Source organism: Phyllopteryx taeniolatus, chromosome 14 (assembly GCF_024500385.1).
Source record: "Phyllopteryx taeniolatus isolate TA_2022b chromosome 14, UOR_Ptae_1.2, whole genome shotgun sequence".
Taxonomy (NCBI): domain Eukaryota; kingdom Metazoa; phylum Chordata; class Actinopteri; order Syngnathiformes; family Syngnathidae; genus Phyllopteryx; species Phyllopteryx taeniolatus.
Window position 1 is genome coordinate 20,456,690 of NC_084515.1, and position 16,694 is coordinate 20,473,383.

Here is a 16,694-nt window from a genome sequence, read left to right on the forward strand (position 1 = left end):
CTGCTGTGTCTTTGCGGTTATTATTTCAAATGTACATTGCCAAAATATGCTCAAGAATGCAGGTTTGATCTGTTTTCACGCCCCAATTTGCATCAGTGACACGTGAACGCAATGCGCTTGTCTTTATTTTGAAAGGAAAGAAACGGAACTTGCTTTAGCTAAACTTGACAGTGGAATTGGTCGTCGTCACTGCTGCGTTCTGCTTAGCGACATCGGCCGAGCGGCGTTTATCGTGTCTATATGCCAAATGATGCTCTCGCAGGGTGGTTTTAAGGCAACAGCGCCTGCTGAGTCGCGCCGCATTTAGGTCTTGGTTCGCTTCTCGAAAGGGAGTCCAGGAAGCTTGAGAAAAGAGCGAGACAGGAGGCCACGGTTTCCCCATTTCGCTAACACGCACACATCACTCCGGCCTTGATGGTGATGTATGCAAGGAAACCAGCAAGAGTCAGTGATGGGTAAATGAAGCCCCATCTTCATGGTTTAACGCTTAATGCTTCGGATACATCACATTTAACAGATAGACTATTAGCTCGCCCTATTGTGCTTTCTGGCAGCGGTTAGCCTCCAGTGCTAATGCTAACAGTCGTGCACTCGGTTTAGGCTTACGGCTGTTTCATTTCGCTTTACCGTTTACCGGGACAAGCTGTGTGAATTCCGAAGCTTTGGGCGACTTCGTGGGTAAATAACGATACCGTGTAACGTGTTCGAATTTAGCTAGAAGACCGTGAAATAAACGTTGCCGTCCCGAGGTAAGCTAATGTGGCTATCAGATGTTAGCCCGTTAGTAGCTAAAATTGCTGTTACTTATTGCTTAACAACTATTGACTGTGCAAGCAAGCGGTGATTTGTTAACATTATTTTCTTTTTTTCTTTACAGGTGCACCGACAGAAGGGATTTACAGTCCTATCAGGTATGATGAAAAAAGAAAAAAAACTATCCATCCAACAATTACACACACTTGCTTCCCTCAAGATGGCAAATCAAGACAAATAAATGATTAATACACCTGCTCTACTTACATTTCTAATTTTGTTGGTATGAATACATTTAAACCATGAAAGCTTGTCAATAGCTACATGTGGATGTATTTGAACATTCTTCCTGTATTTGGGAGCAATATGGTATATGCATAACCTACTTACGCATTTGGCAAAACAGGTCAACCGCATCAAAGCAACCATAGGAACTTTCAACGTCTTTTAGTAACACAAGATGCCACCAAAGATGACAATATTTGATGTTTAGGCTTAATTGCTTACATCTATCACATCATGTTTGTATAAATAAATGATATACATTTTTGTTTTCGAGGACACCAGCCATAAACAAAGCAAAATTTGATGAAATTTGGCTCCTTCGTGTAAACAAACTGTAGTCCTGCTCGTTAGCGTAGCATACACAAGTCAACGATCCCGAGTTCCGCGTCGGTCCCATGACGTTCCGCAGGTAGCGGCTTCTACACAGCAATTGTGTATTTTAGCAAACATTGTGCGCAGGTGCCCTGAGACTTTGTTTTCTCCTTAAAATACCCAATACACATCAGAATCCAACCACTGTGTTTCTCACATGTTTATTCTTTCCAGACCCATAAATCTCAGCCAAAGAGCCAGACCAGCAGCCTTCACCGTTACGACAAGGTGCGTGATGGCTCATCAGAGTCCACGCCCCCTTATAAGATGCTGCGGCGCTCGGATGAAAGTCCCGTCAGCAGACATGGAGACCCTGCAGGACATGGCAAGACAAAAATCTCCCACACGGTTCGAGCTAAAAACGGTAAGCCAGAAGCTAGCAGTCATGCACATGCTGTGAGTGTCGGTAAAACAATCTTTGCGTATGTGTTAGTAATGCACCGATACCACTTATTTCAGAGAGAGTACAAAGTACATGTACTCATACTAAGTACTGATACTTAATAATGTCTTGCAATTGTGATGAAAATGTTTTAATGTAATCATATGTTCAAAAACACAAACTTAGTACAATATACTAATTACAATATAAGTGTCACTCAACTATAAGAATTGTATTTATTTATTTTATAAGATATCTCCACACGACTGACATGGCTCTACCTGGAGAGTACACGTCAGACTGGTGAAGTTATAACATTATTACGAGTAAGGCTACAGACGTACAGTATTAGTTAGTATTTGTGAGAAAAAGGTTTTTGGTTTTATGTGAATGGAATGTTATATTTCCTTTTTTCTCCCCTATATAGAGGTGTAGTACTTTGATTTGCTGTTACATCATGAATGGTTTTGTTACAGGGACCAGTGACTCTCCTCATGAGAACTCTCAAAACAACAGCTCCCACCAGGGTGCCGACTCGCATTCCACTCAGAGCAAGCCTGCAGATCGAGTAAGATGACGTCGAGAATTTCTTCAACAAAGCAATATGCAATTGAAACTTAAATGAACAAGCTGAGTTCGAACACAATCTGTTCTGTGATGGTGGTCAACTTAATATTTGGAGTTTGAAACAAATTTTCCCATAGGAAATGCACACATTGTACCCCACTGGGCATCCACCAAATATTTAGAACAGTGTCACCGACATTGTGACCCAATAACCCACTGGCCTATTCTAAAAATAGCTCACCAGTGAGGAGACATTGGGATTTCCTAGCATTGTTGTAAGAGTGATAACTATAGAAGTGTTGTATACATGGATATTTGTAGTTTCCCACATTAAACCTTTTTTTTTGATAATTATTGTGAGAAAACATTTAACATGATCAGTCTTTACATGAATTAAATGTTTTTATTAATAAAAACAAAGGTAATTTGAGCAAATGTATTTTTAGTGTGTATCAAACTGGTAGCACTTGCCTTTAATCTGTACCCAAGAAGTATCTGTTTCCAAATTGTTGGTGAGCTTTTATGCACCATAATCCAATATTTAGGTACGTACAATTCTGGATTGTACGATTTAAGGGGCGTCCAACTACAGAGGGTCTACCTTAATAAATGATTTTCGTTTCTGTCATCACCACCATACTGCACTATGTGATGACGTGATGCGAATGACATTTTAAATTTTGTAGCTAACTGTTCCATGCTGGTAGAGTTAGCTTAAATGTTTCTTTTAGCTAGCTAGTCCTGTACATTTTTATGATTATCAAGTTTTTACAGGAAAATCTTTAAACATATTAACACTACAAGTTGTTTGGTAATGACATGGAATCAAAATATTATGACTTAAGGGTACAAATGAGGAATAAACCTACGCTTCCAGTTATCAAAAATGTCTGACTTCTCTCTGCCCGAGCATGTGCTTGAGTGACAAGACAAAATGACACGGAGTTGAATCAGATTTTGAATAAACTTTATTGATCTGAAAATGGTCAATATGGCGGTAATGACAGCAACTTTAAGGGACAGGCATCTTTTAGTAAAAATAAAAGACATTATTTGAAATGTTTTGTATATATGATGAGAAATCATTAATTCTATTATATTTTAAGTAATTTATGGTAAAAGTTACACCATTTTAGCATTTTTTTTTTTTTTAGTAGAAATCTAGAGCTTCATATATCCAAACGCTGTGCAAAGGACAGGGTGAAAGCTGTAAGATACCACCATAAAACTGCAAAAAAAAATGTCAAAACATACTAATATTAACATGAAATTTTAGACACTTATAATTAGGCACGCCCACTGCTGGTTATTGAAAAAATCTATTTAACTAGATTTTTTTCTTTAAATTTTACATCAAGGACACAAAAAGGCCCATGAGTGAACCAGAGCTAATTCTTTTAGTGGAAAAAAAAAAATCACTTGTATAGTTCAGAGAAGATGGCAAATCAATCAAAGCCATTGTACAAACATTTGCCAAAGCCAATGCAACCATTTGGAATGCTTAAAAAAATGATGTATTAACAGGTGTCAAGTGGGTAGATGATGCAGCAGATGATGACAGCAACATTTTGACAGAGGTAAAAAACACCAGAAACTGGAAACCACACATTAGAAAGAAGAATCGAAAGGCTATGCTGCAATGTGTTGAAAAGTACAGAAACCAGCCTCTAAAATTCTGGGAGAATGTTTTATTATGGACTGATGAGACAAATATTAACCTGTAGAAAATTGATGGAGAGGCAAAAGTTTGGAAAAATGAAGGACCTCTTCATGATCCTCAACATACGAATTCATCTGTGAAACACAATGGCAGTAAATGCCATGGCTTCTTCTGGGACGGGCTCACTAATCTTTATTGATGACTGATCACGTGATTGCAGCAGTAAAATAAACTCAGAAGTCTACAAAACTTTTGTCTGCCAAAAGAAGGATGCAACCAAGCTCATGTGGAAATCATCATGCAGCAAGCTAAATGAACCAAAACAAAGTAGAGAGTAAAAAGTGGAACGTTTTATATGGGCGAAGTCAATCTCCAGACTTAAACTCTATAGAGCATGTATTTTATCTGCTAAAGATGAGACTGAAGGGCGTAGTCCCGCAAAACGACTTACTGTGAGTGAAAGAAACCTGGGGAAGCATCACTGAAGAAGAATGTAAAGGTTTGCTGATATCAAACTCGATGCAGTGATTGCAAACATCTCTTTTCAGTTGCTCAGCTAAAAAATGTGTTGTTATAAAATAAACGTATCTTTTAAATTGTGTATCTTTTGACATCAATCTCAAATGTCTACAGTTTAACATAGGGATTGGCATCACTCTTCCAATACTTTTGGAGGTGAGTCAGTGTATATAATGTAATTTGTTGTCATGTACGCATAATCAAACAATACATTCCCCTACAGTGACCATAACATCTGAATTTAGGTGGATCCTATTTGGCTCTAATGATGATGTTCAATTATAAATGCTCTGTTTCATAACCAGGACCCAGCAGACGACTGGACAGAACACATCAGCTCTTCTGGGAAAAAGTACTACTACAACTGTAGAACTGAAATCTCCCAGTGGGAGAAGCCCAAGGACCTGTTGGAGAGGCAAGCCACCTTCAATGAAATTTCAACATTAAGTCTAACAAGAGCTTTATTCCCTGCAGTTAGCATGTGACAAGGGCATTGGGTGGACCGCTTGACCAGACGTGTGTTTGCACTGAGTGTGAGAACACATTTTTTCTTCCATGTAGTAACTGCTGCTGTTGTGCATCTACCCCAGGGAGCAACGGCAGAAAGACCCGGCCAAGTTGGCGGCAAACAGTTTCCCCAGGGACATGGACTACAGACAGGAGGCCTTGCAGGACAAAGCTACAAGTAAGACACAAGCTGACTCGGACATGTTGAGAAATTGCTACTTGACAAAAATGAAATTGCCATATCAATGGACATGTTGCGAACAAATGTTTTGTAATGTTCTTATAAAATCACAACATTTTTACTTTCTCTTGATAGTAAGTCATTATAACTTTGTTCCCACAAGCAAGCTTTTGCCATACGTACCCACAGCGCTCAACTTTTTTCACATTTTGTCATGTTACAGTGTACATGTACATGTCCTCATTCCAAACTGAAAGAAATTCATAAATTGAACACCCCATAATTACAACATGAATTTTTTTGGGTGGGTATTTTTGCTAATTTATTACAAATTAAAAAAAAAAAATCACATGTACATAAGTATTCACAGCCTTTGCCACGAAGTTCAAAATTAAGGTTAGGTGCATCATGTTTCCACTGATCATCCTTGAGAGGTTTCTACAGCTTCATTGGAGTCCACCTGTGGTAAATTCAGTTGCATGCACGTGATTTGGAATGTATAAGGTCCCCCAGGTGACTGTGCATATCAGAGCACAAACCGAGCATGAAGTCAAAGGAATTGTCTGTAGACGTCCGAGACAGGATTGTCTCGAGGCACCAATCTGGGGAAGGGTACAGAAAAATTTCTGCCGCTTCAAAGATTCCAATGAGCAGAGCGGCCATAGTCGTCCGTAAACTGAACGAGTTCCGAACCTCCGGGACTCTTCCTAGCGCTGGTCCGATGAGACAAAGATTGAAGTTTGCCGTGAATGCCAGGCGGCGTGTTTGGAGTATGCCACCATCTAGTGGTTATAAAAAAGCTGTACACTTTCATTCCAAAATGCCACCGCCACCTAGAGGTTTTGAGAGGTGTACACTTTCATTCTAATATGCCACCGCCACCTAGTGGTTATAAAATAGGTGTGGCCTACCCTTTCATTACAATATGACGGGTACGTATGACTGCATATATGTAAAGTTGTGCTCATAAGTTTACATACCCTGGCAAGATTTGTGAAATATCTTTTTTTTAAATATGACTGTACAACAACCATCATTTTTTTTATGGTTATGTTTTGTTTAATGATAATGCTTTTCTGAAATGCTTTACCGTTTAATTTGAATCCCATTAAAATAAAATTAAATGTTTCGCCTGGTCCTTTGTTTTCTTTAAAGAATTGTAGCCATCTTACAAATTCTGCCTGGGTAATCAAACATATGAGCACAACTGCGTGTTTTCTAATTTATGAAATGAAAGTAGGGCTGTGAATTTCAAAATAAGAGCACGTAAATTAAAAAAAAGTATTGCGTGTTCAAAAAAGTGCTTAACTAAAGAATAATTATTTGAAAGAACAAATAAAAATACAGATAATACTTCATGTTTTGATCATATGGGTAGAAGAAAAAATAATGCATTGTAAAAATGCATTATAGATGGGTAGAAGGGTTTTCCAGAATTTTGAGGTCAAGTTTGGGCGTGTGTATTATATTCATGGGTGCGCATTATATGAGAAATTACGGCATTCCTTTTTAGGATGGGGCTGTAACATAAAATGTGGAAAAAGTGAAAGGCTGTGAATTCTTTACAGATGCACTGTATTTTCTGCGAGTAAAAGCTACTTGTGCAAAGTACAACCACAATAATACATTAACTCAAAACCAAGCTCTATTATCGATTGGGATGTCATCGTTGCTAGATCGAAAGAAATGATTTTCAATGTGCAGTGAGGATTAGCGGAACGGTTGATGAATGAAATCCCGATTCAATTAAAGTTGGGATGTGTGAAACGTAAATAAAAACAGAATACAATGATTTGCAAATCCTTTTCAACTTAAATTCAATTGAATACAACACAAAGACAAAATATTTCATGTTTAGAGAGAGAAACTTTTTTTTTGTGCACATATTCACAAATGTTGTATTTGATGCCTTTATTGCAGTAATTATTGTTACTCCGGTATTTATTTAGCCCCTTTATTGAAACAGTAAATCGTGCTTGCGTGAAGCCGCGGGTGCCCAGTTCAATTGTGCATCTTCCCAAGCGTAACATGCACGTTGAACAATAAAGAAGGTAGATTTTGCACTTTGTTCAAAATGGCACTAATCTGTTTGTGTGTGTGTGTGTGTAGAAATGCTATCTGAAAATGTAATCCTATTTCATCGATACATAATTGTCTCCATGGTTATAAATGCAGTAAACATCACAATAACCACCCCTCCGTAAATACACACTTTTTAAATTATTGTGGCCAAACATGGATGCTCAGTGATTTTCTGAGCATCTTAAAAGCAAGCGTGTTTATGGTTGTCTTCACAGAAAACACTTCAGGGGACCAATCCAATGCGTCCAATAGCGGCCCCGTGTCCTCTTCCTCGCAGACCCTAATCCCAGTTTCCAGCACATTTACCACATCCTCGTCTTCCTCTACCGGGCAGTCAAGTCAAAGTGCCCAGTCCTCGTCACCGGCACTGCTTCAGGACCCGGCCCTCCTGCGCCAGCTCCTGCCTGCGCTTCAAGCGACTCTGCAGATGAACAACGGCGGGATGGACATGGCCAAGCTCAACGAGGGTAAGAATGGCTAATGTATTGCTCCTAACCTTTAGCATTTTCTTTCATCGATGTCGGATACTAATAAACACAAATTGTGCATCTTGTAAAAATGTAAAAATCTGTTGAATCGATTCACCTCCCGGCCACTGTTAGGCGCCGTGCCTGTGGTTTGCGTTGTATGGACGGAAGCCAAACACGATAGCTAATCAGGCAAACAGCGGCTGCCGCAGCGCGAGGGGTGCGACTTCTACTTTTAAATTTGATGTTTGGGTCATCCTGGATTTCCCTGTAAATCCGGAACATAGAAATTGACAACAGACACTCCAACCACGATACGGAACACAAAAACACATCAGAAGTCGCTGTCCCGGAACCGTACACGGAGTTAAGACAGCCGTTTTGGAGTCGTTCAAGTCGACAGAAAAGAGCGACTGAGCCCTACGTAGGTAACTATCACTTCATTTCGTTTCTAATGAATGGGAATTGGTGTCAAATGTTGTGCAGACTCGTCCTCCCAACACGGAAACCACACAGGGAGAAGGCAATTTGTTGACAGATGCAATAAATTCCAGCATGAACGACCTCCTTACTGAATCGGTATTCAAACATTTAAATCAATATTGAATCGAAGCCCTAGTGAACAAAGAGGCGCTAGTTTATACAAAGACGGTCTGTGTTGCCAAATTGGGGACTTTTCCGACCCCTCGAGTCACCATTTTCCCCAAAAAAGCGACCTTTGAGTTTAATTCTTACTAAGTAACAGACAACGAGAAGAATCATTTTCCGTACGACAAGAAAGGAGCTGGTGGAAGGCAATCAAGGAGTCGCTTGCACTGAACAAAGACGGTGGCCATTTGTTGGAAACGTTTGAGCCACAGTACGTGCTAGCAAGCTACAAATATTTTGCCAAGGCCTATAGAATGTGAAAGAGCTGGAATAGGGAGATAATTAAGGGTATGGGAGCATTTTGTCACTTTTCAATATATATACAGCGAGCCGAAATGAATTTTTCAAGAGGGATTTGCTTGGCGTTGAATAACACATTTGTGTTTAATTCTAGTTGTAATTCATTCATGTAATTTATTATTGAATGGGCATATTTATTGAATCTTGGAACTTTTAGTGCGGGCGGTGTGTCGTTAGTCTCCGACGACAGACTTATGGACCAGGTGAGCCATGCAGTTTGACCACTCACTTTATGTTTTTTAAATGTTAATTTATTCATTAATGTGTTCCTCCCGCCAAGATTAATTACTATACATTTATATGTTGAAAAAAAAAAATCCATTATTTCTGTTGAAGATGATGCAAGTTAATTCTGTGGGAAAACGGTTTGTTTGGTCTCAGGAGAAATAAAGCAAATCCAAGACAGGAGGGGGGGGGAAGCTAAGTTTGTTTAATATAATGTTATAATCTTTGTTTTTCTACAATTAAAGAGAACAAATAAAATCAAAAATAAGATTTTCATGAAAAAAATCAGTGACTTTATTTTAAGCCATATTGCCCAGCCATAATTCTTACCTGGCGATAGTTTCGACACCAATTTATACAGTCGTCCAAAGGCTTTTTTTTTTTCTTTTTTTTTTCTTCTCTTTCTCGTTTGTTTGTGTGTTTTTGAACCAGTTTTAGTGGGCGACCACACACACAGGTGTTCCTAACCAGGGAGTGCCATGCAGATACACACATGCTTGGAAAGGTTGAAATTCTAATAAGCATACTGTTGACATTGACGTTTCTTATTTCCACTGTGTTTTCTAACTTTGCCGTACTTTGTTGTGTGTCACTCACTTGTGTGTTTGCGTTTCCCCCTTCCTCCCTCCAGTCTTGGCAGCTGCTGTCACCCAAGCTTCCTTGCGGTCTGTGCTTCATAAGCTCCTCACTGCTGGACCCGCTTTCAACATCACTGCTCTGCTCTCAGCTGCTCAGCATGCCAACCAAGGTACGACCTCCACGCTGTTCCTCGCCATCTGCCGGTGTCATCCGAGCACTTTCTCCGAAGGTCCTGTTGTCCTTTATGCCCTTAACTCCATCAAAACCCTCCGTGTTGTCATTGACTTTGAGACACATTTTGCATTCAGTGGAAGTTAACTTTGTACCTATATCACAGACTTATTCAGTTTTCAGTGTTTTAAAGCTGGCATTTGACATATGTTCCAATATCTACAACATGCTCTAGACAAGTGTGTCCCAACCTTTATTGGGCTAAGGCACATACTTTACATGAGCACATTTTCACAAAAATGTCACAAAAACTATATGCTTTCTTCTGAAATAATGATGGTCTGGTCACAGTGTACTCACAAATGTACTTAGCAGTGTCATATGTAGGCCTGTTAATTGAACGCAATGCTTTTGAGTAGGGTTGGGCATCGTTGTGAGACAACGTTTATGTGAATTTTGTCCCAGTTCGTTGTGATGTAAAGTTGCAACAGTGAGGTTTTATCCCAATGTTAAGCTTTTTTTTTTTTTTTTTTTTTTCATCGGCGCTTACGTTGGTTTGAAGACTAAAATAAATGATAAAAACCATCAGTGGAAAAGTTCTGAGGGCCGGGGTTCAATTCCCGGCCCCGCCTGTGTGGAGTTTGCATGTTCTCCTCGTGCCTGTGTGGGTTTTCTCCCTCCACTCCGGTTTCCTCCTACATCCCAAAAACATGCGTGGTAGGTTGATTGAAGACCCTAAATTTCCCGTAAGTGTGACTGTGTGCGAATGGTTGTTTGTTTCTATGTGCCCTGCGATTGGCTGGTAACCGGTTCAGGGTGTACCCCGCCTCTTGCCCGATGATAGCTGGGATAGGCTCCAGCACGCCCGCGACCCTTGTGAGGAGAAGCGGCTCAGAGAATGGATGGATGGATGGATGGATGGATGGATGGATGGATGGATGGATGGACGGTTCCGGGAGAACCGGAACGTTAGTCCCGGTTCCGATCGGTTCTCGATGCCCAACCCTACTTTTGAGTCGGTTGTATTAATGGCAACTGGTGCATACACAGGTCAGTTGTACCTTCTGCCATCTAGTGCAAGAGCATTTCATGTTATTTTACATACTTAAGTAAATATGTTCTTTACAATTAAGCGAAGTGTATTAGATAGTTGTATACTTTTCTGCAGCACACCTGATGATGTTATATCATCAGTTTATTTTTGAAAGGGGACAATGCAATTTCATAAAACACATGAAGTACACATGGTTAAAAAAGCCAGAAGTAGCCAGAAGGCTAGTTTTCATCTGTAGTCCCCTGGCCATGATGTAAAAAAGCAGTAAAATACATCTACAAGACAATATAATACAGGATACATAATCAAACTATACTATTAAGAGAGAATAAAACCATAATTCTTTTGATCATAACAAAAAGACAACATAACATACTTGTCTTCTAGTGTTGGCAGCTATAGGTGTTAACTAGCCACATTTTCAGTTTTTTTGTGAAGGCCTTGTATGTTGTAAGCAGTTTAACCTCCTCAGGTACTGAGTTCCACTCACCAGCGCTCCTCACTGACAAGGCTGACTTACTGAAAGTGCTCCTGCGCAGAGGAATGAGACAGTCACCTCTGACAGAGCCTCGAGTGACACGCTCAGAGCTGTTTCTTTGGCTGATGAACTCAGCCAGAGGAGCTGGGGCCAAATCATGCAGTACTTTATAAATCAAATTTAAATCTGCAAATATGTGAAGACTGTCCCAGTTTAAAAGACTGTATTTTTTAAAAATTGCACAGTGATGATAGTGCCTTGGTTTTTTATCCATCACTTTAATTACTTGTTTGTACAAAACTTCCAATGTTTTTTTTGCATTCTGACCAGCCTGGGACCAACTGGTTATGCAATAGTTAAAGTAACTTAGAATCATTGAATGCAGGTAAATTTTTGCAGCTTCAGTTGACATTTCATTCCGAATTGCACGAAAATTTGCGAGGTTTAATTTGATATTTTTACACAATTTGTCAATATGGGCTTTAAAGCTGTGAATCTATTATTAACCCAATATATTTGTATTTGCTGACAATTTGCATTTTTTCTCCATTAACAAGTATGTCGGGGTCAGGTGATACTCTATTTGTTTTAGTGAAATACATGCCTACAGTTTTAGAAACGTTTAGGTGTAGACAGCACTCCTGCAACCAAGTTGTGACACAGGACATTGTATTAGTGAGTTTAGCAGCAACAGTATCTTTGGAGCAACCATGAACAAAGAAAACTGTGTCGTCTGCATACATTACGCACTCTGCTTCAGAGCAAACAGTGGGCAAATCGTTGATATAAAGACTGAATAAAAGGGGGCCTAATATTGATCCCTGAGGGACTCTAGAGGTTAGCCTAAGAGACTCTGATCTGCAGTTGTTAACTGATACAGATTGTGTTCGGTCATGCAGATATGATTCAATCCAGCTCACAGCTTTGCGAGAGAAGTTAAATTTGGAGAGCTTGGTAAGAAGAACAGAGTGATTTACTGTATCGAAAGCTTTCCTGAGGTCCAAGAACACCGCCCCTACAACTCCACCGTTGTCGAGAGAAGATTTTATTTTCCCAATGAAGAGGCATGTAGCCATTTCAGTGGAATCCTTGGATCTGAAACCAAACTGCATGGCGTGGAGAGAGGGGGAGCTGCTGATTAAATAATGGACAATCTGCTCTGACACCCATTTTTCTGCAACTTTGGAAATGGCCGGAAGAATGCTTATAGGTCGGTAGTTATTCAGAGAAGTTGAGTCACCGGATTTAATGACAGGGGTAACAATAGCAGATTTCCAGGCCTTTGGAAAGTGACCAGATGAAATTGAAAGATTAATGATTGAGGCAATAGGAGGAGCAAGAGTTGAACCTAGATCTTTGAGCATGCTCGTGTCCATTCCAAAAACATCCTTTGCCTTAGATGGTTTGAGTGAATGAATTAAATCGATAACTTTGGTCTCAGTAATATTTGTAATAGTAAAGAACTGCGTTGCAGACAATGCAGGGTATTCCTTCCTTTGTTTTACTGCAAACATAGAAGAGATTTCTGACACAGATTCAATGAAGTAGTTGTTAAAAGATGTCTCACAGAACATTACAGTGGTTGGGAGTCACTGCTCTTCACTTTGATCACGTGACATGAATGCATTCCCGTCTACATTGCTGTCCTGCTCTGACATCTTCAGCCCAGCACTCCAGTCAGTCCCCCGCATCGCTGACGTCAGACGCGTCGTCCCCACGGCCTTACGTGTCGCCGCGGAACGGCACGCCGCAGAGCAATCAGAAAAACCTTCTGAGCGTTCACCCGAGCGGCATTGCGTCTTCGCAGACGAGGGTGCGTAAACCTTTTGGTGCTTCCAGACTGTCACTCTTTAATTTGCATATTGGTGATGGCCCTCATACCTTTTTGTTAGGTATGTTTTCTGTATCACCTGTGTTTTTGGCCGTTTGTGGTCCATTTCTTTTTGTCTCTGCAGGGCAGTACATCTTCAGCTAAACAAGGCTCCGCCCCTCTGGCCCAGAACACGGAGAAGCGTCCTGAAGACCCCAGGACTCTCCAGCAAAGAAGGTAGATAGGAGGGAGCACAACAACAAGTGGAATGTGCTGTTCTAATTTATTTGGCAGATATTGTGGAACCTTTTTGCTTGTCCTTACGTCATCCACAGCCAGGAGATTCTCTCCGCGGGATCAAACGCAGCGGGTGCAACGTTGTCCCACCCCACTTCCAGCAGCAGCAGTCAAAGTCAATGTGCCGCTCCCACATCCTTCACCCCCTCCCTGGCAGCTCACTTTGATGAGAATCTCATCAAACATATCCAAGGATGGCCTTCGGAGAACACTGAGAAACAGGTAGAGACAACATTGGCAGACCAGAAGCCAGTCCAACTTCTTCGGTTGGTTTCTGTGTTTCATGTCTAGAACTGACCTGGGCAAAGTACGGCCTGCGGGCGTCATCCGGTCCATTCTCAGTATCTGATGAGCTCTCTCAGTCTATATGAATGAAAAATATACGGTGATTTGGAAAGCTGTGCTTTTATCTCGTGAATGTACGTATGTGGATGGTGCGAGCAAGTATTTGAGTCTTCCTTGCTATATTTTCAACCCCTCTAGTGACTATTTTTCTAAACAAAACGGCAAGCAACAATGCCACAAGTGGTCCTCGTGTCAGCAACAATCTTATTTCGTGCACAGTGGAGGGAAGAAGGGGATTTGCCCTACGAATGATTCGTGAAACCCAACTCGTACATTATGATCACCAAAATATAGGAAAAATTATTCGCATCGTTTTTTTTTTTTTTTTGGTGAATCTTGATTTAAGTGATTTGTTAATCTGTATAGTTGTAATTTTGACCGCTTTTAATTTTGTATAACCTGTATTTGCCAATTATAACAACATAGCTACACAAGTAGCAGTTTATTAAAACAACATTAAAAAGGGAATACAGTTGAGGTCAGCATGTTGACCGTTCCCCCAGGCAACTGTTCCAGGTTCTCACATGGCCCCTTGAAAAATGAAAGATTAGTTTGTCTTTTTGATTGGACGCCCTGACACAAACCAAAGAGTTGAGCAACACCCCTCAAAACATTTAAAAACATTTTTTATGAATACTTCTCACACTTGACTGTTTTCCTATAATATGTCCCCCTTTGGTACTGAAATGTGCTCACGCGCCAACATTTTTATCAGACTCTTAACTTTATTGCAATCATTTAAGTTATTAATGTGCTGTACTGCAGCTGTTCCATCACTGGCTGACGGTCTGTGTGTGTGTTATGCGCTGTTTTGTTTCGTGATTGTGTGACGACGTGAACTGTTGTCCTCCAATCGACGTTGTCTTGGTGCCAGGCGGCCCGGCTGCGTGAGGACGTCCACAACATGGGCAGCCTGTACATGTCGGAACTGTGCACAGAGATGAAAAACCTTCGCTCCCTGGTCAGAGTCAGTGAAATTCAGGCTACGCTGAGGGAACAAAGGTGAGGCAAAGGACTAAATAGGAATGGATTAGCACTCGTGCTTCTCAATCGTAGACTGACTCTCTCGTTGCTCCTCAACTGCAGAATCCTGTTTCTGAGGCAGCAGAGCAAAGAGCTGGACAAGCTGAAAAACCAGAACTCTTACATGGTCTGAGGAGAACCGCCCGGGACGGACGGCTTAGAATGTCTTTAAACAGCCGACCGGATGAGCGCGGCTGCTCTCGTCTGTTTATTGCCCCCGCAAGAGCGACCGTTAAGACGGCGAGGGTGAGATGCATCATCCCGAACGTGTCTGCCACGTTTCCTGCCCCCCCCCCCCCAATCGCCATCGCGAGTCGCGTGGTGGCTCACCAAGCTGGAAACCGAGGACCTCAGGCTCTTTTCAAACGGCACCTTTTCGGATCGTGTGTATCGTACGCAATTTGTTTTCAGGTGTGTTTAGATGTGTTGTTGTCAGGAAAAGATTAGTTTGTTTTCTTCAAAAATATCATAACATTATTGGCGAAGTGAGTCGTCTGGATCAGTCGCATCCGCCTTCAAGCCGCTCAAATGGACTTTGGTTCAATATGTCCAGTGAGTCATGCATCTAAAATGTTTGGCTTCAGTGGCAGTGATGTTACTAATGTTTTGTTGTTTTTTCTCAGAATAATCAACATTCCTTTCAACTTGCAGCTGATTCTCATGTCACGACATGAGATGGACCCGACATTTAAAAAGTTTATGGGAATTTATGTTCCAGTAATTGCCACTGCACTGGGAAATCAGATATCTCCAAACTCCTGATGTATGCAAGCCATTCGGAAAGGGGGTGGGGGGAAAGCCCACGTTATTGGACCTAAAACAGCTGCTAGTACGAGAGTCATTTTCATGCAATCACTTCATCAGTTATGTTCTGTAATTGGTCTTTCTTTTTTTGTTTAACTGTCAAACCTTTGTGTTTCCCTCATCCAAATTGGGGAGAAATATTTCATTCCTTTTTTTTGTGCAGTGTAGCAAGTGAGTCTGTAAAAATAGCTAAGTGACTGAATTAACAGTCAAGTAAATTATTGATGATTAAGTTTGTGCTTGTTGTCATAATGCAAAACCTAGTTGGAAATGTGATTTTTTTTTTCTTTTCTATTTTAAAAAAAAGTTGTTTTTTTTTAAATTAGATTATTTTTTTTGTTACTTATTTGAAATTGATTTTCACCTTGTTCTGCCTCAGTGGGTGTTGACCCGCTGCCTTCAATATTTCAATTTGGCTCTCATTTGTGATGTTAGACTGCATTAAAAAATAATAATCTATGAGCAACCCAGAGATCACATTGAACTGCATTTGTATACACCCTGAAAGCAATTTATTTTCACTCTCCGCTTATTTTTTCTTTAGAGATTCCCCCAGATGATGTGCACACTTTTTCTTGATGGGGAAGTGGGCTGCGGCGACTGGAAGAGTCTGTTTGGGGCGCAAGGGCTTTGTATTCCATAAAATATGAGATTAAAATATAATGCCACACCTACGCTAACAGTTGTGCTGTTCAAGGCTCTCATTTAGCTCGTGTGTTGTGTATGTGTTTGATGAGAATGCCAGAGAAGTAGACTAGTTTCAGCATGAACATCGTTTTTTAAGGCTTCTCGAATGTCTGTGGTATGGCAGCAGTCGGTCTTACTCTGATGAATATTTCACTTGAAGTTCGTTATAGAAAGCGTCAGGAGTTCTCGTATTTGATACATGTAGATGCCAAATCATCCTCTGTCCACAAGGTGGTGACATTGAGCGGGTTGGTGTGCTTCCGTGTATGTTCAAGGCTGCTTCCTCAGGCCTATCAAAAAACCTATTAGTGTTTTATGTCATCTATGGCGAATGTAACCTTACACACAAGCGGAATGGTATTACAACGCAGTGAAAGTGTCCAATGTAATCATAACCCAAATATCTGCTCGTGTGTGGAAGATAAATGATCCCACAGATGCAGAGAGGCTACATGAAAATGGCCAGAAATAGCATTTCACCAGTTTTGTGTTTGTAGA

At 40.6% G+C, this 16,694-nt stretch overlaps 1 protein-coding gene across 2 annotated transcripts; it reads left to right on the forward strand.

Annotated features, from left to right (window-relative positions):
* The first annotated feature begins 154 nt into the window (after positions 1-154).
* Positions 155-16,191, forward strand: LOC133489019 (WW domain-containing adapter protein with coiled-coil-like). Of its 2 annotated transcripts, none has more exons than XM_061797634.1 (13): positions 155-455; positions 878-911; positions 1,585-1,774; positions 2,269-2,360; positions 4,844-4,953; positions 5,129-5,223; positions 7,524-7,775; positions 9,580-9,696; positions 12,895-13,043; positions 13,186-13,277; positions 13,376-13,559; positions 14,557-14,684; positions 14,769-16,191. In XM_061797634.1, exons 1-13 carry the CDS (start codon positions 415-417, stop codon positions 14,836-14,838), a joined length of 1,554 nt encoding a protein of 517 aa, XP_061653618.1. In that variant the 5' UTR covers positions 155-414; the 3' UTR covers positions 14,839-16,191. The 2 variants fall into 2 exon arrangements, with proteins under 2 accessions (XP_061653618.1, XP_061653620.1); XM_061797636.1 differs by lacking the exon at positions 155-455 and adding an exon at positions 484-749.
* Positions 16,192-16,694: the final 503 nt, after the last annotated feature.

Bases quoted from the DNA above. Each gene is read 5' to 3' on its own strand.
- LOC133489019 (XM_061797634.1), top strand. From the start codon at position 415: ATGGTGATGTATGCAAGGAAACCAGCAAGAGTCAGTGATGG. The intron at 7,776-9,579 runs GTAAGAATGGCT...TCCTCCCTCCAG, and splicing joins CATGGCCAAGCTCAACGAGG to TCTTGGCAGCTGCTGTCACC. The intron at 13,044-13,185 runs GTGCGTAAACCT...TTGTCTCTGCAG, and splicing joins TTGCGTCTTCGCAGACGAGG to GGCAGTACATCTTCAGCTAA.